At 47.3% G+C, this 25,763-nt stretch overlaps 1 protein-coding gene across 1 annotated transcript; it reads left to right on the forward strand.

Moving 5' to 3' along the window:
• Positions 1-2,931: 2,931 nt before the first annotated feature.
• On the forward strand, positions 2,932-25,115 carry LOC311309804 (glycerophosphodiester phosphodiesterase domain-containing protein 5-like). The gene is made up of 16 exons (XM_084439126.1): positions 2,932-3,296; positions 8,510-8,684; positions 13,590-13,693; positions 14,319-14,412; positions 14,611-14,670; positions 14,806-14,904; positions 15,121-15,214; positions 16,178-16,323; positions 16,614-16,696; positions 17,332-17,482; positions 18,574-18,795; positions 19,326-19,471; positions 20,277-20,424; positions 22,458-22,540; positions 23,890-24,002; positions 24,109-25,115. The coding sequence occupies exons 2-16, from the start codon at positions 8,568-8,570 to the stop codon at positions 24,198-24,200; spliced, it is 1,752 nt and encodes a 583-aa protein (XP_084295252.1). The 5' UTR covers positions 2,932-3,296; positions 8,510-8,567; the 3' UTR covers positions 24,201-25,115.
• The last annotated feature ends 648 nt before the right edge of the window (positions 25,116-25,763 follow it).

The raw sequence follows: 25,763 nt of genomic DNA on the forward strand, positions 1-25,763 counted from the left end.
GGGGTTCAGTGTCTTGCTCCAGATCTGGCCCTTGTGGTTTAGTTCCGGCCCATATATGGCCCAGATCCGCTTGCTATCTGGGCAGCTTTCTTAACAGGGTCATATAGCCTTGTCATTATAGACAATTTTCTTATATTCTCTTTGCAGCTCAGTGTAAAATGCATATAAAAATAATAACACTAGCAGCATGGGAATACTGTCAACAGACTGTAGGAAACACGACCAGTAAAGAAGTATGTCCATCCGTCTCTCTCTGTGTATCCAACTTCCTGTCGCTGCCTAGCCTGATCCCAAATACAACTTCCTGTCGTTGCCTAGCCTGATTCCAAATACAACTTCCTGTCGTTGCCTAGCCTGATTCCAAATACAACTTCCTGTCGTTGCCTGATCCCAAATACAACTTCCTGTCGTTACCTAGCCTGATTCCAAATACAACTTCCTGTCGTTGCCTGATCCCAAATATAACTTCCTGTCGTTGCCTAGCCTGATTCCAAATACAACTTCCTGTCGTTGCCTAGCCTGATTCCAAATACAACTTCCTGTCGTTGCCTAGCCTGATTCCAAATACAACTTCCTGTCGTTGCCTGATCCCAAATACAACTTCCTGTCGTTGCCTAGCCTGATTCCAAATACAACTTCCTGTCGTTGCCTAGCCTGATTCCAAATACAACTTCCTGTCGTTGCCTAGCCTGATTCCAAATACAACTTCCTGTCGTTGCCTGATCCCAAATACAACTTCCTGTCGTTGCCTAGCCTGATTCCAAATACAACTTCCTGTCGTTGCCTGATCCCAAATATAACTTCCTGTCGTTGCCTAGCCTGATTCCAAATACAACTTCCTGTTGTTGCCTAGCCTGATTCCAAATACAACTTCCTGTCATTGCCTAGCCTGATCCCAAAAACAACTTCCTGTTGTTGCCTTGCCTGATTCCAAATACAACTTCCTGTCGTTGCCTAGCCTGATTCCAAATACAACTTCCTGTCGTTGCCTAGCCTGATCCCTAATCCAAATGTTGTGTGTAAACAATGGGTGGAGACAGGAAGCAGAGAAAGATTCATGGGAAAATGTGCCAAAGACATGGTTTCAGTTATCATATTCCACACAACACATTTTAATCTGTCACATGAAGGTATGCCACAACTACAGTACTGCATGTGACAGTAGCTAGATCATTGCTAACCCCAGCATTTCTAGAATATTAATTTCATTCATAATCAAACTTATAATATATTCTGATCCTGATTCTGATAAGCGCCGACCACTACGGTGGCAAAACCCTTACGTCACATACAGTCGTAACATATTTACATATTTACAACTCATATTCATATTTACACAACACAATATTTACAACTTCTCTATTCAGAACACCCTCTCTTTACTGTGAAACAGGAAGAGGGATCGGTGAGTGGCTGTTCTTCTCTGTCAGTGATGGCATGGGGTATATATTTGTTTCCTGTTCTTCTCTTTCAGTGATTGCACAGTATGCTGTTGATGTGATGTGTTTCCTGTTTACTGTGTTAGGCTTAGAGGGAGGTTGCATGTAGTAATGTGTGTTCCTGTGTTACTTCTGTTGACCTATCAACAACAAAAATGAAATAAAAGATTTTCACTTACCTTTGAATGAGACAAATTATAATGCATATTCAATATACAAAAAATCACTATGCCTTTATAATAATAACACTGGAATTACTAAATAGAAACATGGTTTTTACACCTTGCTACATGATAATTTAAAGTAATTTAATTGGTATGTGTACTTATAGAAACACCGTGGATGTGACCTGTACAGTAATAGGCATATGCCCATATGTACAGTATGCCCTGTGAGCGTCAATACGAAAACGCTTTAGTGAGACAGTGAGCTGCAAGGCAATGGCGCCCTCTAGTGGATAAAAGGTAAAGTTTCTCAGAAATTTGAGCCATGTCGAGAAGTGACAGTGGGATTGCCTTTAGATCCAGATCTTGGGTCATATTAGCATTTATCCTGAATTTACCACATTGGGGGTGTAGGCCTAGTCTATAGCTTATTGGACTTCCCGCTGCTATCAAGTATTTAAGGTGTATTCAAGAAAAGAGTCATCTGCGTGTGTGCACTTCATGATGTTGAGTCTCTGGTCGTGTTTTACTGCAGATAGTCTTTTCAGTCATTATAACGGAATATCTTGGGTTTTAAAACATGGATATTTCCAGTTGGATATAAATCTGGCAGGTGTCCTCTCCTAGTCCCAAAGGCCTAACTCACAGACGAGCCACCATCTTAAACATAGTATATTATTTACTCACAACCTGTAAACAACTATTACACCTATAATCCATCTGGTCACCCGTGCTGAAGGTAATTAACTCCACTGGTAGGTTGCACAAGATTAGAGGGATTTGACGCAATCATCCCCCCAAGCCACGAGTTAATCTTTGACTGCAGCGCCGGGAATAGACCTCCGGATGTCCCTCTGGCGCGTGTTGTGGATTGGTGATAGCAGGGCCTCTATCTGGAGCTTGGTTCCATAGCAGGGCCTCTATCTAGAGCTTGGTTCCGTCTACATTTTCACAAACGGGCTGTCAGAAATGTAGGCTACAAAGATGGGCATCATGAAATGTAATAAAGGATACAGCTGTCATTGCATTTCTCCAATCTAAAAGCTAAAATGAAATGTTGTTTCATTGTAGGTGACGGGGATATTATCGGTTATTTTACTTTATTTACATGTACTTGTCAAGGCAAGGCAAGTTTATTTATATAGCACATTTCAGCCACAGGGCAATTCAAGGTGCTTTACATGAGACATTAAAAGCATTAAAACAAAAAGCAAGACATTGTCAAGAGAAGCCCAGAAAGAGGGTCAGTCGTACCTATACGTCCACTCACCACGGTGGGTCAGGATCTGGTCTGGATCTGGTCAGGATCTGGTCAGGACGCACGGCGGCTCCACCCACACCCTGGCGGATTAAGCTTCTCTCCAATTCCGCGAACTGTAAACCTCGGCGAGTTGTAATCCTTTGAGCATTTTTGTGGTTATTTTAGGAAAACCCAACTCTGAACACACAGCAGTGACAACCTGTCCCGCTATTCGCGAGAGAAGGCCTAGTTTCTTCTGTTTATTAGATGATTTACCAGTGTATTCTACCTACTGAGACCGCAAACTTTTTCTCGATCCATTCTGAACTTGCAGGGAACTCTCAACTCTGAAAAGAGGACTAATTTTGTTCATAAATGGGACTGTAACAATGACTTTGTCCGACCACTTTGACATCGTTGCTGTTTAGAAGATACCCAGTCGTGAAGGTTGTGGTGAGTATTTGTGCGTAGCCTAATTAATCGGATTAACTCAAATAGTCTGCGTAGCTATCAGATCGCTTCTGTCACTTCCAGAGGCTTGTTTACCAGGATCAGTTTGATGGAATTATGGACAGTTGAATATCGCATGTCTGTCCATCTTCAACAGTGAGGACAGGCCGATGAGAAGGTCTGATAGGTAGACAGAGATACATCGACATAGGAGCAGCTACCAGGTGTTATTTGTTGTGTCTTTTCAATCAGATTTTCAACAAGAAGACCCATATTTGATAGAACTAGCCTACTGGAGGAGTAAAGGGAAGCTATTGAATAAGGCATTGTATGGGTGGTTAGGGAAATTGACCAATATGTCTGCTGTTGTCTGCTATTAAAGACTATTTACGAAAGGTGGTGGGGGGTGGACAAAGTGTTCACTATGGCAACGGTGAAGAAAGGAGTCAGTCTGGTATAAAGACATGAGTCAGTCTGGTATAAAGAGAAAATCACAAGCCTTTTAACCTCACGTCACATTGAACTCTAAGTGATTTACGTGAGGTTATATATGGGAATGATGTGTCACTTCAACCCTGCCACAACAGAAACTAAATGTGACCAACACAATCTTTCAGCACAATCACTGTTGAATGCAGCAATTCCACTTAACCACAGCTTAGTAATCATTTTACACGCTGCCCACCAAACCCAGAGCATCTACAGGGACATGCATCTCCACGTCTATGGCCCACTATCAGAGGGACAGGAGAGGAACACATTGGGGACAGAATTAATAGTTAACATTTCCTGCAAACTGAAGCAATGGCCAACCATTAGTTAATTTAAGGTAACCATGTCACCTTGCCCTTGCATCTTGTTAGCATAAAACAGGAATGTATGAAAAACAAGGCAAGGCAAGTTTATTTATATAGCACATTTCAGCCACAGGGAAATTCAAGGTGCTTTACATGAGACATTAAAAGCATTCAAACAAAAAGCAAGACATTATAGACATTTAAAACAAAAAGCAGGACAAATAGAATACAGGAATAAAAATTACAGTGCAGTATACTGATAAACATAACTCCTCTTAGAAAGCAGTGGCAAAAAGAAAAGTCTTCAGGCTTGTTTTAAAAGAACCAAGAGTTGCAGCAGACCTGCTGTTTTCTGGAAGTTTGTTCCAGATATGTGGGGCATAAAAACAGTGATCAGCTCTATCTATATGTGGCCCTGTCTTGGATAGATTACATCACTGGGCTAATTATCTCACAATATTTAGTCTTAATTATCCTTAACTGAATAAATAGTGACACCTGTCTGACTGTATATGGCTGACCAGACGCAGGGCAAGAGAGGAGAGTAAACAGCTGTTACTAGAGAGTAGGCTTCCTCATCCAGACATTTCTCAACAGAAAGTCACACAGAATAAGACGCACGATCAGCAGATAGCTCTTAAAGCTAGTCCTAGGACTAGATGGTCAGCAGATAGCTCTCAAAGCTAGTCCTAGGACTAGACGGTCAGCAGATAGCTCTCAAAGCTAGTCCTAGGACTAGATGGTCAGCAGACACAGTAGTTCTCAAAGCTAGTCCTAGGACTAGACGGTCAGCAGATACAGTAGCTCTCAAAGCTAGTCCTAGGACTAGACGGTCAGCAGATACGGTAGTTCTCAAAGCTAGTCCTAGGACTAGACGGTCAGCAGATACAGTAGCTCTCAAAGCTAGTCCTAGGACTAGACGGTCAGCAGATACAGTAGCTCTCAAAGCTAGTCCTAGGACTAGACGGTCAGCAGATACAGTAGCTCTCAAAGCTAGTCCTAGGGCTAGACAGTCAGCAGATAGCTCTCAAAGCTAGTCCTAGGACTAGACGGTCAGCAGATACGGTAGTTCTCAAAGCTAGTCCTAGGACTAGACGGTCAGCAGATACAGTAGCTCTCAAAGCTAGTCCTAGGACTAGACGGTCAGCAGATACAGTAGCTCTCAAAGCTAGTCCTAGGACTAGACGGTCAGCAGATACAGTAGCTCTCAAAGCTAGTCTTAGGGCTAGACAGTCAGCAGATAGCTCTCAAAGCTAGTCCTAGGACTAGACGGTCAGCAGATACAGTAGTTCTCAAAGCTAGTCCTAGGACTAGACGGTCAGCAGATAGCTCTCAAAGCTAGTCCTAGGACTAGACAGCTCAGATGATTGACAGGCCTGGCTGTGCCTAAACTCAACTGGTTTGAACAGCGGCTGTTGCCCTAGTTAATGTCCTCATTTGACTCCACAGTTTTAATGAGAACTTTATTGTGGTTTGAATACCACTAAGGGATCAGGGCCTGAATAACTTTCATATAACATATAACTTTCATATATAACTAACAACTAACATATAACTTTCATGAATAAATGACTGACAGAGGAGCCTGGCAGTAAGTGACACTATTTATTTTATTTTCATTGAACCTCTGTTTACCCAAGCAAGTCACTTATGAACACATTCTTATTTACAACAACGACCCGGCAAGAGGCTCAAAGCGTCTGTATAGACGGGTCTGGGATCACAATAAAACAATAACATGGAGGACAGAACCGACCAACGCAGACACACAAGGACAGGAGCAGCAGATAAACAGCAGGCAAGAATAACAGTAACAAACACAGGAAACAAGCATATCACCAAAAAGAAGAGACGCCACAAACGACACGAGAAAAGACCTTAGAACAACCCCTCCCTAACCCCTAACCCATAAGGAAAGACCTTTGACCCAACCCTCCCTAACCCCTAACCCATAAGGAAAGACCTTTGACCCAACCCTCCCTAACCCCTAACCCATAAGGAAAGACCTTAGAACGAGCCCTCCCTAACCCCTAACCCATAAGGAAAGACCTATAACGACCGCTCCCTAACCCCTAACCCATAAGGAAAGACCTTTGACCCAACCCTCCCTAACCCCTAACCCATAAGGAAAGCCCCCTCCCTAACCCCTAACCCATAAGGAAAGACCTTTGACCCAACCCGCCCTAACCCCTAACCCATAAGGAAGGTCCTATAACGACCGCTCCCTAACCCCTAACCCATAAGGAAAGACCTTTGACCCAACCCTCCCTAACCCCTAACCCAAAGACCTTTGACCCAACCCTCCCTAACCCATAACCCATAAGGAAAGACCTTTGACCCAACCCCTCCCTAGCCCCTAACCCATAAGGAAAGACCTTTGACTCAACCCGCCCTAACCCATAAGGACAGTCCTAGAACGACCCCTCCCTAACCCCTAAACCATAAGGAAAGTCCTAGAACGACCTCTCCCTAACCCCTAACCCATAAGGACAGTCCTAGAACGACCCCTCCCTAACCCCTAAACCATAAGGAAAGTCCTAGAACGACCCCTCCCTAACCCCTAAACCATAAGGAAAGTCCTAGAACGACCTCTCCCTAACCCCTAACCCATAAGGAACGTCCTTAGAACGAGCCCTCCCTAACCCATAAGGAAATTCCTTAGAACGAGCCCTCCCTAACCCATAAGGAAATTCCTTAGAACGAGCCCTCCCTAACCCATAAGGAAATTCCTTAGAACGAGCCCTCCCTAACCCATAAGGAAAGACCTTAGAACGACCCCTCCCTAACCCCTAACCCATAAGGAAAGTCCTTAGAACAACCCCTCCCTAACCCCTAACCCATAAGGAAAGTCCTTAGACAACACAGCATGGCAACAGCACATATGACAGAGAGCACAGCATCATAAACACATACCATGGTATCAGGACAACGCAAACAACAAATAAACAACAACAAAACAGGAAGCAGCACAATATGGTACAGAACATGACAGGCACGGACATCAGCACAGAAAACAAAATGACAGAGTATGAAACAAGTGTGTCAGTAATAATGAGTGTGATTAAGCCCTTGGATGAGTGGATGGGGACGATGGTGAAACAGTTTGTTTTTTTGCAGAGGGATGGCACCAGTGATACATAGAGGCTCGGGGAATTGTTAGAAACCTGTCAAAAAAGTTTGTAAATGTGTGTTAGGTCGATTATATCTCTCTTGCTCTTGTATCATTAGCATTGTGCAGGTGCATCTCAAAAAATTGAATATTGTGAAAAAGCTCAATAATTTATTTAATTCAAAAACCTTCATGTATTCTAGATCCATTACACAAAATGAAATATCTATTGTATTTATTGTACATTACATCTACATTTCCATGTAAGCGAGTGTGGAGTTGTGTTTAGGGAAAGTGCATCCAGTTCTGAGTAGTTCTGTAGGACATCTCGAACCATAATTCTGTAAACTGGGTCCCATGTATCAGAGAGCAACCACACAAAATCATCACATTCAAAACAAGTCAAATTCACCAATTCCTGCTCTGTAGATTTAAATTCTGGTCACAGATCTTGTTGAATTGTTCTCCAAAGAAAGCAGAAAAACAGGAAGGAACCACTTCTGACCAGTTTGACTTGACAATGTATCCTACAGTACATCAGTGAGAACACTTTGACCAGACGTCTCTGCCAGGTCAGGAGCAAATGATTTCTTTCACTTTTCTAGGAGCAAATCTCTAATTTCTTTCACGTTTGTAGTTTATAAATGCTTCGGCGTTGTTTGTGTACTGTAACTGCCCCTGGCTCCCTCTGGTCACAGGATGGAGGCATCTATATAACTGTTGATTGGTGACCCCTGGAGTCTTGAGTAAGATATGAAGTAGCCTAATCACCTTCATGTTCAGAGGGACTCACTGGACTTCCAGAAGGTTCTGTTCTGGAGAAGTATAGTTGAGTGTCTTGTACAAACACTTGAAATAACCAACTTCAGTCTTCTGAATCGTCAACCCTCTGTTCAGGATAATCTCGCATGTCTCCAGTTTAGCCAGTAGATTATCTTGATCGTCTGATACTGACCAATGCTGACCATACAAGGGGTGGACTGTTTTTTTTTTTCTTCCCTCTGGAAAATTAGGGGTAGGATCTATGTACATCCCCCCTTTTCTCTCTGTAAAGGGCATTGTGTTGCCTCTGTGTGTGAAATTGGCGATGTAAATAAAGTTTCATTAAGATTTTTTTTATTACATTACTTAAAAAAAAAAAAAAGAAAAAAAAAAGTATTACATTACTTAAAAACTTTATTTAATTTTATTACATTACTTAAAAAAATTTTTTTTTTTATTACATTATTTTCAAAAAAAAAAAAAAAAAAATTATGACATTATTTTTTATATATATATTTCTTTATTTTTGCTTCCCCTCTCTCCCCCAGGGGTCCGGGTCCAGAGTGGGATGCCAGCGTGCCGGCGGGCGGCCGCGGTGGAGGGAGCATGGTGAAGCACCAACCCTTACAGGTCTACGAGAAACAGCCATGCTTGTCCTTCGTCACCGGGGTCTACGGTTGCCGCTGGAAACGCTACCAGCGTTCCCATGACGACAGCTCGGCGGTGAGGAGAAAAACACGACAGGAAAACGATGACAACGTGAATGTTTGTCGGTTCTCTGCTAATATTACTCACTGTACATCAAGCAAGGCTGTCTATAGAAAAGAACAAACAGAGCAGCACACGTTAAATTAAAATAGAATTCGTCTCATTTATTCCAGCCAGTAAACACAGAACATTGACGCATTTCGGCTAAGAGCCTTCGTCATGTCACTAGTGCATTCCAATGACAAACGTGACTAACCAACACGGAGATTAACACTCCATCAAGTTACCCTGTCTTTGTGTGTGTCGTGTCGTGTGTGTACGCAGACCTAGAAAAAGTCCAGGATGTGAATCAGTGTATGCTCTGCCTTAAAAACAGCAGTCCAGTAGCTTGTTTACGGAAGAATGTCTGTCATTTGAGCACGGGCTGGTTTTACATGCATTTGCTAGTGAAATTGTGGTTTGGGGAGAGCTCTGTGTGTAAACCAGACACAGACAGGAGACAAGACACACACAAATGACATGCGACAGAAACACAGTCACCTGACTGCTTAGGAGACCTAACACCTGTAGATGTTGAACACAAAGGACACGTGACAGAAACAAAGTCACCTGATCGGGGGGGGGGGGGGGGGGGGGGTGATGGGGGCTAACAACAGTCAACCTCGTAAATTCATATGATGCCTGACTTACACAGACATAGGATTAGGGTTAGGGTAGTGTGTTAGGGTTACAGTAGGTCGGTGGGTTAGGGATAGATCAGTGTGTTAGGGTTAGGTTAGTGTGTTAGGGTTAGAGTTAGGTCAGTGTGTTAGGGTTAGGTCAGTGTGTTAGGGTTAGGTCAGTGTGTTAGGGTTAGGTCAGTGTGTTAGGGTTAGTCAGGGTGTTAGGGTTAGGTCAGTGTGTTAGGGTTAGGTCAGTGTGTTAGGGTTAGGTCAGTGTGTTAGGGTTAGGTCAGTGTGTTAGGGTTAGTCAGGGTGTTAGGGTTAGGTCAGTGTGTTAGGGTTAGGTCAGTGTGTTAGGGTTAGGTCAGATGGGAGCTAACAACAGTCAACCTCGTAAATTCATATGATGTCTGACTTACACAGACAGGCAGAGGTCAGGGAAGGTCACTATGCCTTGCCAAGTGTTAGAGGACTTCATATCTTACTCTACAGTCCTCTGTGTTAGACCTGGATTACAGTATTTGATCACTGTACAGGAGACAGCAGTGTGTGGCGATATACAGGTCAGTGTGTTAGGGTTAGGTCAGTGTGTTAGGGTTAGGGTTAGGTCAGTGTGTTAGGGTTAGGTCAGTGTGTTAGGGTTAGGTCAGTGTGTTAGGGTTAGAGTTAGGTCAGTGTGTTAGGGTTAGGTCATTGTGTTAGGGTTAGGTTAGTGTGTTAGGGTTAGAGTTAGGTCAGTGTGTTAGGGTTAGATCAGTGTGTTAGGGTTAGATCAGTGTGTTAGGGTTAGATCAGTGTGTTAGGGTTAGGTCAGTGTGTTAGGGTTAGGGTTATAGTAGGTTAATATGTTCTTGCCACTCTGCCCTAGAGTCCTGAGGAGCTGCGCTGAAACCTAACCCTAACACACTGACTAACCCTAACACCCTGACTAACCCTAACACCCTGACTAACCCTAACACACTGACCTAACTCTAACACACTGACCTAACCCTAACACACTGACCTAACCCTAACACACTGATCTAACCCTAACACACTGACCTAACCCTAACACCCTGACCTAACCCTAACACACTGACCTAACCCTAACACACTGACCTAACCCTAACACACTGATCTAACCCTAACACACTGACCTAACCCTAACACACTGACATAACCTTAACACCCTGACTAACCCTAACACACTGACTAACCCTAACACACTGACTTACCCTAACACACTGACCTAACCTTAACACCCTGACTAACCCTAACACACTGACTTACCCTAACACACTGACCTAACCTTAACACCCTGACTAACCCTAACACACTGACCTAACCCTAACACACTGACCTCACCCTAACACACTGACTAACCCTAACACACTGACTAACCCTAACACACTGACCTAACCCTAACACACTGACCTCACCCTACCCCACTGATCTAACCCTAACACACTGACCTAACCCTAACACACTGATCTAACCCTGACCACAGCTCAGGAATAATTGAGCAATTTTCCATTTGCCTCATTCTGATGGGAGAGAAAACAAGTCAGACCTCTGCATGCACAACACAACACACAATACAACACACAACACACAACACAACACACAACACAACACACAATACAACACGCAACACAACACACAACACACAACACAACACACAACACACAACACAACACACAACACAACACGCAATACAACACACAACACAACACACAACTCAACACAACACACAACACAACACGCAATACAACACAACACACCACAACCACACTGCAGTGACACACAATACAACACACCACAACGCAACACAACACACAACACACAATACAACACACCTCACCACAGCACACAAGACACATCACACCTCATCACAACAGCAACGCAACGCAACGCAACACACCCCAAGACAGACAGACAGACAGACAGATAGACAGACAGGAAGACAGACAGGAAGACAGACAGGCAGGTAGGCAGACATCTTATCTACAGTCAGATAAATAGGTGCATTCGTTTTGGTTTCTGCTAACATTTGCGCCAATAGGAGGGACTGTTAGAGCTCCTTTGAGGAGTGAGTTTAACCAACCACTTGCTACCACTACCTGGGACTCACAAGGACACTTTATCACTCGGTTACACTCGCCTGAGAGAACATTTGTTTGTTTTGGTTTCTGGTTTATGCCGGAGGTGATGATTTGAATGGTAAATTTGAACTGATTCAGTCAATGAATCTGCCCCTGGTGTTTGAGTAATTCAGGGTTAGGGTAAAAGACGAACAACAAAACATACAATATAAAACCATAACAATTCAATAATCACTGAGCTGGACACTAATGAAGTGCTGACCAAGAAGAACAGGACACACACGTGTATACACACATACACATCTACACATACATACTCAGTTAACCCTTTGTGTTTGCGTACGCTAGAGAGCCCAGGGGCAGATGCACTAGCCGTAATTTGCAGCTGCATACATCTGCGCCTAAATGTTCTCAGAAACAAATTAGGATGGTCCTAAATGTCGTGTCGTCCGACGTGTGTTTGTGTGTGTGTGAAAGTTAAGAGCGTTAACGCCGACCTGTACCTCATCCCTCTAGCCTCATCCCTCTCAAGACACACCCACAAACACGCACCATCACATGCACGCACCCCACCCACTCCCCTGCCCTACCTCCCTCACTCCACCCCCCCCGCACCCCCCCCCCCATTACAGTCCAGTGCTGTCAGGCTATTGGCCGCGCCTGCGTGTATGGCTGCTTGTCGAGGCTGGCTGCCTGTGTTGTAATCCCTCCCCCCACTCCTCCCCTGGTTGTAGTGTCCTGTATTTGTATTGTATTTTGTTTGTCGCTCTTTCTTTTCCTTTTCAGAGTTATGTGTTATTTGTATTGTGAAGCGCTCTGTGCATTCGTGCTGTGAAAGGCGCTATATAAATAAAGTTTACTTACTTACTCTATTTATAGACCACAGATGGTCCATGAAGCACTGAGCAGAACCGAGATCCCAGACTGGACCTCAGTCTCTCCTCCGCCTCTCTATGCTGCCTGTGTGGCCTGACCTCTAGGCCTCAGCCCGGGTGACAATCTGCTCAATCCCAAAACGACGTCGAGTCTCTTTTACTCTCTCTATCAGGCCTGTCTCAGTAGAAAGCTGGGTCTCTTTGACTCTCTCTATCAGGCCTGTCTCAGTAGAAAGCTGGGTCTCTTTGACTCTCTCTATTAGGCCCGTCTCAGTAGAAAGCTGGGTCTTTGTGTTGTTTTTGTTTATCTGGTAATAATGGTCTAATAAAAACTCGGGCTGGCAGGCTATTAATTGAAGGTATTACGGTAGTTTAGCTATTAATTGAAGGTATTACGGTAGTTTAGCTATTAATTGAAGGTATTACGGTAATTTTACGGTAGTGACCGTGCGTTAGATGCTAAGGCCAGTGTCAGATTCCCCTCCTGATTTAGCCTGGACTGTCCTCAGCTGACCATCAGACCTATTAAACACAGCCCCTTGTTTCATCACAGTGAGAGTGATAGAATTGACCCCCCTCTGCACCAGCTGAGGCTAATCAGACGTCCCTGAACTACATTAGTTGTACAATGCTGTGTTTCACATTTATACATGCGCCTGTTGTTGAGATGAATGACTGCATAGAGTATGAGCCTGTAACGGTTGTAAGAGATTGATTATTATTACTCACCGCCTGTTATTGTAATGAACCGTGTGTGTGTGTGTGTGTGTTGATTTAAACAGATCGCTGCTGTTGAGGTGTAACCTCGGTCTCATGTGGTTATTCCTCAGTGGGAGTGTGCGTGGTTCCTGGTTCCTGGTTCTAACTGGTGTGTTTGTTCCTCAGTGGGAGTGTGACTGGTTCCTGGTTCCTGGTTCTAACCGTCTGGTGTGTTTGTTCCTCAGTGGGAGTGTGCCTGGTTCCTGGTTCTAACTGGTGTGTTTGTTCCTCAGTGGGAGTGTGCCTGGTTCCTGGTTCTAACTGTCTGGTGTGTTTGTTCCTCAGTGGGAGTGTGCCTGGTTCCTGGTTCTAACTGGTGTGTTTGTTCCTCAGTGGGAGTGTGCCTGGTTCCTGGTTCTAACTGGTGTATTTGTTCCTCAGTGGGAGTGTGCCTGGTTCCTGGTTCCTGGTTCTAACTGGTGTATTTGTTCCTCAGTGGGAGTGTGCCTGGTTCCTGGTTCCTGGTTCTAACTGGTGTGTTTGTTCCTCAGTGGGAGTGTGCCTGGTTCCTGGTTCTAACCATGTGGTGTGTTTGTTCCTCAGTGGGAGTGTGCCTGGTTCCTGGTTCTGTGCAGTTCCTTCCTGTTGCTCCTCTTCTGGACCTACTTCTGGCTGGAGGCTCACAACGACTACAACGAGTTCAACTGGTGAGGAGGCGTGTCTCAGTAGCACTGCAGCTCATTGGACGTCCCACATTTTCCCTCCATGTTTCTAATTGCTTAGTTTTTTTTAAAATTGAGTAATGACAGTAAATGAACGTGTCCATGGGAGGGAGGGTTACAGTGCTTCTGAAAACTATTCATATCCCTTCACTTTTTCCACATTTTGTTATGTTACAGCCATCCATTCCAAAATGGATTAAATTCATTCATTCATTAATTCATTCATTCATTGATTCAAGAAGACTTGAGGCTGTAATTGTTGCCAAAGGAGCTTCAACAAAGTATTGAGTAAAGGTTTTGAATGCATAGGCACATGTGATGTTTGAGTTTTTTTATGTTTGTTTTATCTTTAAAAAATTAGCAAAAATTTCCCAAATACTTTTTTCACTTCGTCATTATGGGGTATTGTGTGTAGAATTTCGAGGGGAAAAAGAAAGAATTTCATCCATTTTGGAATAAGGCTGTAACATAACGTGTAAAAACGTGAAGGGATGTGAATACATTCCGGATGCACCGTGTTAATCAAATAGCCAGGGAGAATTCCTCGCCGTGGTCTGGAGCTCCACTCTGATTGGTTCACCCAGCCTCCTGCGTCTCCTCTCTCTCACAGGTTACTGTATAACCGCTCTGGGGTATGGAGGGATGGGACCGTCCCTATCGTCACATCCACCGCCATCGGCCTCAGCTACATCACCTTCCTCACGGTGAGGGAACTGCACAGAAGCGCATGGGGCTCTTTTATATTGAGATCAACGTAGGGGTAGGAGATCTATGTCCCCCCCCACCACCCTTTGCCCTCTAATTGTGTCGCCTCTGTGTATGAAATACGCTATACAAATAAAGTTTGATTTGATTTCGATTTGAATGTGCAATAAATGGCCGCTGCTCTGTTTACTTTGCAGATCTTAGCTCTTTTTCATATCTCACTGGGGCAGCAGCTGAATCTCTACTGGGTCCACAAGGTACACCTTCACTCTGAAACCCTGCCAGACGTCCTTGAATCATTTATGACCGAAAAGCGCTTACCTGTTAACACTTTAGTGTACTGGAGAATCTCTCTCAGTGTGTGTGTGTGTGTGTGTGTTTTGCTAACACAGATCGGTGTTTTGGCTGCTCTGCTCACCACCATCTCTGGCGTGGTCTCCATCGATGACATCTGGGGGAGCGAGTGGGACATCGTCCTCATATCTCTACAGGTTGGTCTCAGTCTGGTCACCTGGTCTGGGCAGCTTCCTACTAGACTCTTGTCAATGTCATTTTATATATACAGCACCTATCATACAAATCAACGTACAGTAGTGCTTAGTGCTTTACATAAAAAGAGATGGATCAAAATAAATCTCTTCTCTCCCCTTTCATATGAACAAACTGCCAGTCTTATGGTTTTTGTTGTCGTCTGCTTGGTGACCCAGTCCACAGGGCCGTTCCTGCACATCGGAGGTCTTGCCGTGGTCACGGCGCTGGGCTGGCTGGTCTCTGGACATGTGGTCCGCACAGAAAGATCCAGTAAGTCTGCATGTCATCGGTTGTCTCTGAGCTGTGAGGTCATCGGTTGTCTCGGAGCTGTGAGATTTTGGCTGTCGGTGCCACTAGTGTCACGGTACAGTATACGCCTACTGTATATCACGGCTGTCATCGCCTTGCCGGTCCGACGTAGCGAGGTGTTAGAATGAGCCGTAGTGAGGTGTAAGAATGAGCCGTAGTGAGGTGTTAGAATGAGCCGTAGTGAGGTGTTAGAACGAGCCGTAGTGAGGTGTTAGAACGAGCCGTAGTGAGGTGTTAGAATGAGCCGTAGTGAGGTGTTAGAATGAGCCGTAGTGAGGTGTTAGAATGAGTGTTAGTGAGGCGTTAGAATGAGCCGTAGTGAGGTTCTAGAATGAGCCGTAGTGAGGTGTTAGAATGAACGGTAGTGAGGTTCTAGAACGAGCCGTAGTGAGGTTCTAGAATGAGCCGTAGTGAGGTTCTAGAACGAGCCGTAGTGAGGTTCTAGAACGAGCCGTAGTGAGGTTCTAGAACGAGCCGTAGTGAAGTTCTAGAACGAGCCGTAGTGAGGTTCTAGAACGAGCCGTAGTGAGGTTCTAGAACGAGCCGTAGTGAGGTTCTAGAATGAGCCGTAGTGAGGTTCTAGAATGAGCCGTAGTGAGGTTCTAGAATGAGCCGTAGTGAGGTGTTAGAACGAGCCGTAGTGAGGTAAGTGCAGTGAAAAACATGAGTTAACCTCGGTATTTCCGATGTATTCTACCTGTTACCTGTTGACAATTTCCGTTCTTTAAGTGTCATTTTCATAGAGGACTTTAAACGTCGGAGTCACTGGGGACTTCCGCGTTCCCCCGCCGACTTACGTCAGAATTGACCAATAGGGCGGTGCGTGATAAAGGCCTAGCTGACCACCGAGTCCAGGAACCGCACTGGGGCCCAGAGCCCTAATGTGACCCGGTAGTCTGACCCCTCCCCCTCCCCCCTCCCCAGGGGTCCAGGCGGCGGTGCTGCTGGTGTACCTGGGCGTCCTGCTGGCGCTCTACGTGACGCCGCTCGCCATCTCCTCCCCCTGCGTCATGGACCGCAGCGGCCTCAGACCGCGCCCCGACGTCATTGGCCGACGGGGAGCGCCCATGGTCAGTCAGTGGGTGGACGGTTATATACAATGCATTCAGAAAGTATTCATACGCCTTCCACCCCCCACACATTTTATTACATTACAGCCTTATTCTAATGTATAAATAATTTTACAAATTATTATATATATAAATAATTTTATATACAATTTTATGTCTCATCAATCTACACACAATACCTCATAGTGACAAAGCGAAAACAGCTCAAACAACCACAATATCAGGTCTCCACAAATCAGTTGTGACATAACCTAAATGTAACAGGAACCCTCCCTCCCTCTCTCCTGCAGCTGGCTCCAGAGAACACCCTCATGTCCTTCAACAAGGCCCTCCAGCAGGGGGTCAGTTCCCTGGAGGCGGATGTGACCGTCAGGTACCCCGCCACGCCCTGCTCACACTCCCCTTTTACCAGGTCACAGGGCGTTGGGTCACGCTGTCATTATTACCAACAAGCCAATTGAACTGTCTTTACAATATTGTTGTTGGTGGTGGGAAGAATTGAATACGATGGTCCATTCAATGAATCGTTGGGGTTAAAGGTTAGGGTTCCTGAGGGGATTGTAAAGTGAGCCCAAGCAGAACAGTATTGCGATATCAGCCAACAGCCTCTCCCTCCACTGTGTCCGATCTCAGGATTAATAAGCTCTCTACGTTAAACTCGCAATGACACACAGGCCTTTTTGTAGTGAAGCCATAGCAACGCTCACAGCATGTTAGGGCTAGGGAACAAGGGGAAACGCCCCTTATCTTTAGGGACGGTCCACTTTTAAAAATATTTTCCCCTCAGATTGCTTACAGTACTTTTGTTGGAATGCCCCAAAAAGGGGCGTTCTCTTAAGTTTATCTCGTTCTAACGACTTAGCTAAACACGTTTGAAAGACTTACCGGCAATTCGTCCAGAGTTTTAAGACAAGTGATACATTCATGAAATGTAAAACCCTAGTGTGGTATACAGACGCTATGCGCAGGAAGTCGTTCTAATGTCGGTCTTCGGTCGCGTTCCTCCAGTCTGGACGGGGTGCCCTTCCTGATGCGCGACAGCTCCCTGAGAAGGACCACGGACGTCCGCAAGGTCTTTCCTCTCAGGCAGTTCGAGGACGCCTCGCTCTTCAACTGGACGGAGCTGCGCTCCCTCAACGCAGGGCGGTGGTTTTTGGAGGTACCTCTTCTCTCTCTCTTTCTCTCGTATTCTAGTTACATCCTCTGACTTCACCCTTTCGTTGTCTGTTTCATTCTCTTATCCAACCCTCCCTCCACTCAACATGCACCTCTACCCCCCCCCCCCCCCCCCCCGGGATTTAATTTATTATAGCTCTATAGCATGTACAAAACTCACCTATGCCCCCCCCCACCACGGTTATTTATCTATTCAAATCCATATAGCGTGTACATAATCCATCCAGACCCTCATCTATCCCATCCCAGCTAATTTTATACTTATAGAAAGGATACCTATTATGTAAATTTGTGTTAATTTGTAAAATTGTAATTTTGTAACTTGTAAATAAGTGTTAATTTAATCTGTAGCATGATCTTGGAGCCGGCAGCAACATTTCACAGTGACTGTACACTGTGCATTACATGTGACGAAAAAAAGAATCTTGAAAATCTATCAAAGGTCCAGTTTCTCTCTCTCTCACCCTCCCTCTCTCTCTCTCCCTCACCTCTCCCTCTCTCTCTCTCACCCTCCCTCTCTCTCTCTCCCTCACCTCTCCCTCTCTCTCTCTCACCCTCCCTCTCTCTCTCTCCCTCACCTCTCCCTCTCTCTCTCTCACCCTCCCTCTCTCTCTCTCACCCTCCCCCTGTCTCTCACCCTCCCTCCCTCCCTCTCTCCCTCACCTCTCTCTCTCCCTCTCTCTCTCTCTCTCTCACCCTCCCTCTCTCTCTCTCACCCTCCCTCTCTCTCTCCCCCTCCCCCTGTCTCTCTCTCTCACCCTCCCTCTCACTCTCCCTCTCTCTCTCACCTCTCCCTCTCTCTCACCTCTCTCTCAACCTCCCTCTCTCACCCTCTCTCCCTCTCTCTCTCACCTCTCTCTCTCACCCTCCCTCTCTCACTCTCTCTCTCTCTCCCTCACCCTCCCTCCCTCTCTCTCTCCCTCACTTCTCTCTCTCTCTCTCTCCCTCTCTCTCACCCTCCCTCTCTCTCTCTCACCCTCCCTCTCTCTCTCTCACCCTCCCTTTCTCTCTCACCCTCTCTCTCTCTCCCTCACCTCTCTCTCTCTCCCCCTCTCTCTCTCCCCCCTGCTCCAGAGCGACCCCTACTGGACTGCCGGGTCTCTGTCGGGGCGGGACCGCGGCCGGATCCGGAACCAGACGGTGTGCAGCCTGGTGGAGATGCTGCGTCTGGCGGCCAGAGCCAACCGCTCGGCCGTGCTGCACCTGCGCCGACCCCCGCCAGAGCACCCGCGCTACAACACCTGGCTGACCGACACGCTCTGGGCCGTGCAGAGGTCAGGGATCTCTCAGAGGAAGGTGAGGACCAGTTCTTTTGGTTTTTCGGGGGCTTATGGTGCGTTCGTTTGTGGTCGGAGGTGGCAAGTCGCAAGTGGCAAAATACCTCCCTCCGACCTGTGTGCATTCAAGCTATATACCATTATATCACAGTTACCTAGTTATATCTAGTGCATTCAAGCAACTGGGGGCTGAGAAACATATCCGAATTTGCGACGAGGAAGTGCGAGTTCATGCGGTGTTCAACCGTCAATCAACGCTATCCTTCTATCGAATCGGTCTAAAGTTCTTAAAACCCGTCCACTTGTCAATGTTCCAATCAAATTCCTCTAAACGCATGTCCCACCCTCATAGCTTGTTTGCGTCGGAAATACGTCAAACTACGGAAGTTAGATGATCTCAAACGTCCGTTTCAGTGCGACTTTAAACAGAGCGGGACTTTGTCATTTCACCAAAGATCACTAGTAGAACTCTCCGATTCACCGTTTTCAGGGTTGTTATTATTAGTGTGAATCATAATAAAAGGTTGTGATGATGTCGCTGACCCCCAGGTCACATGGATGCCGGACGGCGAGCGGGAGAAGGGGGGAGGGCTGCAGCGGACCTCGCTGGAGAAGCTTCCGGTGGAGGAGCTGAGGAGCAGGGGCATGCGCAGCCTCCACCTCCACTACAGCCAGGCCGGCCGCGAGGACATCGAGTACGACCGCTAACTCGCCACCACACACGAGCGCAGAGCAGCGTTCGCCAGTGCAGAGCGTCCTCTAGAGGAAGCGCTTCGCTTCGCGAGCGCAAATGCTCACTAGTTTCTCGCTCCGCTAGTCAGGCTGGGTTATAACTTAGCATCAGCTAAGGGTTCCCACTCTGAGTCGAAGGTGCAATTCCATGACTTTCCCCTGACTTTCAGTGAGTCAAAAGCTGAATTTCCATGACCTGTAATGAACGGAAAAACTGTTGACGAGCAGGAAGGGTTAAATGAGCACTGAAAAATCAAGTAACCATAACAACCACTCACGCAATACGGGAAACGCGTGAAATAACCTGATAAAGAGAAATACTGCATGGAAAATATGACATTTTGATAAATGGCAAATAAACATGCTCCAAACAAAATTCCCTGATATTCCATAACTTGGCCCCCAAAAAAGATCAAATCCCCTGACTTTCCATGTCTGTATTAAACTTTTTAAAATTCCATGATATTCCAGAAATTCCATGACCCGTGGGAACCCATATATTGTCAGTGTTGGTCAAAGAGTTTTTTGAAACTAGCTGAAGTTACTGTCAGGGTTTTAGCTAAGTTAAGAGAGTTAACAAGCTTTAGCAAGTAACGTAAGGCCTGTGGCAAACGTTTGCAAGGCGATATTAACTTTTCGAACATTTGACAGTTGGAGCAAGCAACCCTTCCATGACCTGCCGAGGGATAAGCTGTTGTCAAACACTGCGTTGAGCCTGAATGTAGTTGTGAACTGGACCCGGGGCGGCGGGGGTGTCTGTCCTCGCAGGGTCTACCTGGCCAGCAACGTGAGCGTGACGGTGTACCCGGTCAACGAGCGCTGGCTCTACTCGGTGCTGTGGTGCAGCGGGGTGCCTTCTGTCTCCTCCGACGCCCCCCAACTCCTCCGCAAGGTGCCTTACCCCCTCTGGATCATGGTAAGCAGCTCCGCTGGGCTACACGGGCCCCCTCTCACCTGCCCCCTTCCTACCCCTCTCACCTGCCCCCTTCCTACCCCTCTCACCTGCCCCCTCCTATCCCTCTCACCTTCCCCCTCGCTACCCCTCTCACCTGCCCCCTCACTACCCCTCTCACCTGCCCCCTCCTATCCCTCTCACCTTCCCCCTCGCTACCCCTCTCACCTGCCCCCTTCCTACCCCTCTCACCTGCCCCCTTCCTACCCCTCTCACCTGCCCCCTTCCTACCCCTCTCACCTGCCCCCTCACTACCCCTCTCACCTGCCCCCTCCTATCCCTCTCACCTTCCCCCTCGCTACCCCTCTCACCTGCCCCCTTCCTACCCCTCTCACCTGGCCCCTTCCTACCCCTCTCACCTGCCCCCTTCCTACCCCTCTCACCTGCCCCCTTCCTACCCCTCTCACCTGCCCCCTTCCTACCTCTCCTACCCCTCTCACCTGCCCCCTCACTACCCCTCTCACCTGCCCCCTTCCTACCCCTCTCACCTGCCCCCTTCCTACCTCTCCTACCCCTCTCACCTGTCCCCTCCCTACCCCTCTCACCTGCCCCCTCACTACCCCTCTCACCTGCCCCCTTCCTACCCCTCTCACCTGCCCCCTTCCTACCTCTCCTACCCCTCTCACCTGCCCCCTCACTACCCCTCTCACCTGCCCCCTTCCTACCCCTCTCACCTGCCCCCTTCCTACCCCTCTCACCTGCCCCCTCACTACCCCTCTCACCCGCCCCCTCCCTACCCCTCTCACCCGCCCCCTCCCTACCCCTCTCACCTGCCCCCTCACTACCCCTCCTACCCCTCTCACCCGCCCCCTCCCTACCCCTCTCACCTGCCCCCTCACTACCCCTCTCACCTGCCCCCTCACTACCCCTCTCACCTGCCCCCTCACTACCCCTCTCACCTTCCCCCTCGTTACCCCTCTCATCTGCCCCCTTCCTACCCTTCTCACCTGTCCCCTTCCTACCCCTCACACCCCTCTCCCCTACCCCAGCCAACAGAGGGGGTGAGGAGAGAGTGAGGACAGGACAGGAGAGGGTACAGAGACTGAAGGGCAAAGGTTACAAGAGAACCAAGGTTACGAGCTACAACACGATGCCAGGGCAGGACCAGGGGGAGAGGACCAGGGGGAGAGGGCCCATCAGGACCAGGGGGAGAGGACCAGGGGGAGAGGGCCCGGCAGGACCAGGGGGAGAGGGCCCATCAGGACCAGGGGGAGAGGACCAGGGGGAGAGGACCAGGGGGAGAGGGCCTGGCAGGACCAGGGGGAGAGGGCCCGGCAGGACCAGGGGGAGAGGGCCCAGTAGGACCAGGGGGAGAGGGCCCAGTAGGACCAGGGGGAGAGGGCCCAGTAGGACCAGGGGGAGAGGGCCCAGCAGGACCAGGGGGAGAGGACCAGGGGGAGAGGGCCCATCAGGACCAGGGGGAGAGGACCAGGGGGAGAGGACCAGGGGGAGAGGGCCCATCAGGACCAGGGGGAGAGGGCCCAGCAGGACCAGGGGGAGAGGGCCCAGGAGGACCAGGGGGAGAGGGCCCATCAGGACCAGGGGGAGAGGGCCCATCAGGACCAGGGGGAGAGGGCCCAGTAGGACCAGGGGGAGAGGGCCCAGGAGGACCAGGGGGAGAGGGCCCAGGAGGACCAGGGGGAGAGGGCCCATCAGGACCAGGGGGAGAGGGCCCATCAGGACCAGGGGGAGAGGGCCCAGTAGGACCAGGGGGAGAGGGCCCAGCAGGGCCCAGTAGGACCAGGGGGAGAGGGCCCAGCAGGGCCCAGTAGGACCAGGGGGAGAGGGCCCAGCAGGACCAGGGGGAGAGGGCCCAGCAGGAGACCAAGGCCCAGACGACCCAGGAAGCAGCCGTCTCCCCATGGCCAGACCCTGGTGGTCGTTGTGACCGATGACCGCGGTGGTGGATGTCTGTTCTGAACGTCCGTGTGTGTGTGTGTGTGTGTGTGTGTGTGTGTGTGTGTGTGTGTGTGTGTGTGTGTGTGGTGTCGTTCCAGAGCCCAGATGAATACCGCTTGGTCTGGATCACATCAGATCTAGTCTCCATCGCCATAGTTATAGGAATATTCACTTTTCAAAAGTAAGTATTGTTTATTAACTCATTATAAAAGATGTGTGTATCATTTTGTGTTGATGACTGTTTAATGCTGATTCGTAGACAGTAGTGACGTGTCTAGTTCTAAGTGTTCACCAGGAGCTCTGTGTGGATCTGAGGCAGACCTGACCTGAGCTTAGAGCCGCCCAGCATGGAGGGTTGACCGTTCTGCCCTTCTGCTCCTACTGCCCTTTATCTACTTCTTACACACATACTGCCTTCTCACCTGCCCTCTCTCGAACCCTACCTCTCTCTAACCCCCTCTTTCTCTCTCTCTCTAACCCCCTCCCTCTCTTTCTCTCTCGAACCCTACCTCTGTCTCTAACCCCCTCTTTCTCTCTCTCTAACCCTCACCCTCTCTTTCTCCCTCGAACCCTACCTCTGTCTCTAACCCCCTCTTTCTCTCTCTCTAACCCCCTCTCTCTCTCTAAACCTCACCCTCTCTTTCTCTCGAACCCTACCTGTCTCTAACCCCCTCCCTCTCTCTCTCTAAACCTTACCCTCTCTTTCTCTCTCTAACCCTACCTCTGTCTCTAACCCCCTCTTTCTCTCTCTCTCTAACCCCCTCCCTCTCTCTCTAAACCTCACCCTCTCTTTCTCTCTCTAACCCTAACTCTGTCTCTAACCCCCTCTTTCTCTCTCTCTCTAACCCCCTCCCTCTCTCTCTAAATCTCATCCTCTCTCCTTCTCTCTCTAACCCTTTCTCTCTTTAACCCTAACTCTCTTTCTCATCTTCCTTCTCTCTGCTCTGCATGCCGTCTCTCTGCTGCCCCCTGGCGTCTGTCAGCTATCACAGCATCAGGTAACTGAGGGGGGCCTCAGGTTCCCCCGGCTCCCTCCCCCCTGTGCTCGTCTTGTCTAAGTGTGTGTTCTGTGTTCCATATATCGTCTTCCCACGTTCTCATTTTTTCTTTGTGCCCTGGAAGTGACTGAATGAATGTGGAGAACGTTTCACTGCTCGTTGTACCTCTATGATAGAACCAGGGGTGTAGTAAAGGGCATATGGAGAATACCCACTTCTTTATCCATGGACCCACAGTAGACCCACTTCTTTACCCATGGACCCACATTAGACCCACTTCTTTACCCATGGACCCACAGTATACCCACTTCTTTATCCATGAACCCACAGTAGACCCACTTCTTTAACCATGGATTCACAGTAGACCCACTTCTTTACCCATGGACCCACAGTAGACTCACTTCTTTACCCATGGACCCACAGTAGACCCACTTCTTTATACTACCACTAATATAATGTCTCTCTGCTGACATCGAGCCGTGTGTGTCCGTGTGTGTGTGTGTGTGACGGCGGACCGTGTGTGTGTGTGCAGGTGGCGGATGAGCGGGATGCGGAGCTACAACCCGGAGCAGATCATGCTGAGCTCCATGGTCCGGCAGTCCAGCCACGACGTCAACGTCATGAAGGAGAAACTCATCTTCTCAGGTGAGCAGAGAAGACGTCATCATTAGAACGAGAACACGTGATGAAGTAAAGGTTTTTATTGTGTAAAAAAGCTAAATGACTCATGTTTTACCCTCGTGCCTATTAGACATCAGCAACGGGGTGGGCAGTACAGAAGAGCTGTCTCTCTACCCAGATAACGGGTACGCCAGCTACTCTGAGGGAGGAATCCCCCGTTGACCACAACAAACGGATAAATGGATACTTTGGATACTCTGAAAACATGTTGGACTATGAGCTTGAACCGTTGGACTATGAGCTCGAAAGCCAGATGTTCTCGTTATGCTTGGTGACCCTCTAAAGACGTTTGGTTTGAAGTAACGAAGAACAGGCTGTGTTTTTCGACGGTTTCATCTGAATGCGGAAGAGCTCGCTCTACGCTGTACGTTTTTTTGCAAATGAGTTGTTTCACATTTATATTTTTAATTTTCCCTCTGAGAGGATTTTCATGGTTTTGGTGTTCTGTTATGTATGACGTAATAAAACGGTTGTCACTCTCACCACAGGTGTTTAATCACCTGTGAAAGTGAGACTTTACTGTTGAATGAAGCTCCTGCGTTTATGGGGAGAGGCCATGGATGCTTGCAGTAGTCAGATGTACATATTTCAGTCTGGGTTTCTCTGCCATTATTAGTTAGCATAAGCTGGTGTTTCCCCAACCTTCACATCGTTGCCTTTCTGTAAAATGGATGGAAATAAGATACGATTCGGGAGTGTCTTTCACTTTGTAGGAGGCTGTAATATAAAGGCACAACCTGAACATGGACCAGAGCTCAGCTTGAAATAAAACTGTGAATGTCGCTCATCTGTACAGTATACTTTGTTTTTGTTGTTTTTTAACCACATTGTGAAATATTGCATGTTTTTCAAAATACAGTTTTGGCTGACAATGGCTCATAAAAACCCATAATGGTAAAAAATGCAGAACATGTACAGTATTTTGTCCGGTTGCAAAGTTTTTGTTCCCTCACAGTGCAGTCACCTCCAGAGTAAACAGACCAGTATCAATGCTACTGGATAACAGCAGGATTCATGATAGTTGGCCCAATCAGGACCATTACTCCGTAGGCTTCCATCTCTTCTGTGGATGCTTTGAGTCAAGATCATTTTGAAATAAAGATTTCACAATTAAAATATTAATTCTTGGTCAATTCTATTTAATTTCTGAGATCCGTAAGTGGACACTGTTCGATCGCCGGTCATCCACGGTCCATTTATGCCATTATAGTACATAGATTACAGTATAGATTATTTCAAATGCTGAAGAAGGCTGTATGAATCTCTTTCCATGGTTGGACAGACTGAAAAAGCTGGACATGGTAGAGACGATCTGCCCAATGTTGCAACATACAAAGTCATCACTACTCAATCCTCCTGTGCCCAGACATAAATCACACAATTACGACGTGGAAGAAAAAAACATTTTATCGATCAATATTAGTAGTACATTTCTAAGCGTTGTAACAAGATTCCCGAAGTAAAAACGTCAGTTGTTCATGCAGGTGTGTATTCACCACATAGCAGGTACTGAAGGTTATCATGTGGAGCTACTTTGTTAAAGAAAATATCATTCCTCTTAAGTGCCTTATACTATTTCAACAGTACAGCTTTCTTTAACAATCATGTTATAACAGGCATTTGTATATTTCATTTCAAATCCTGCAAGATGTACAAACACTTGAACTGCATTATAAACACAATAACGGCGTTTGAGAGAAATGATGGATTGTCACATTTCCCCAC

Source organism: Borostomias antarcticus (genome assembly GCF_949987555.1).
Source record: "Borostomias antarcticus genome assembly, chromosome: 1".
Lineage (NCBI taxonomy): Eukaryota > Metazoa > Chordata > Actinopteri > Stomiiformes > Stomiidae > Borostomias > Borostomias antarcticus.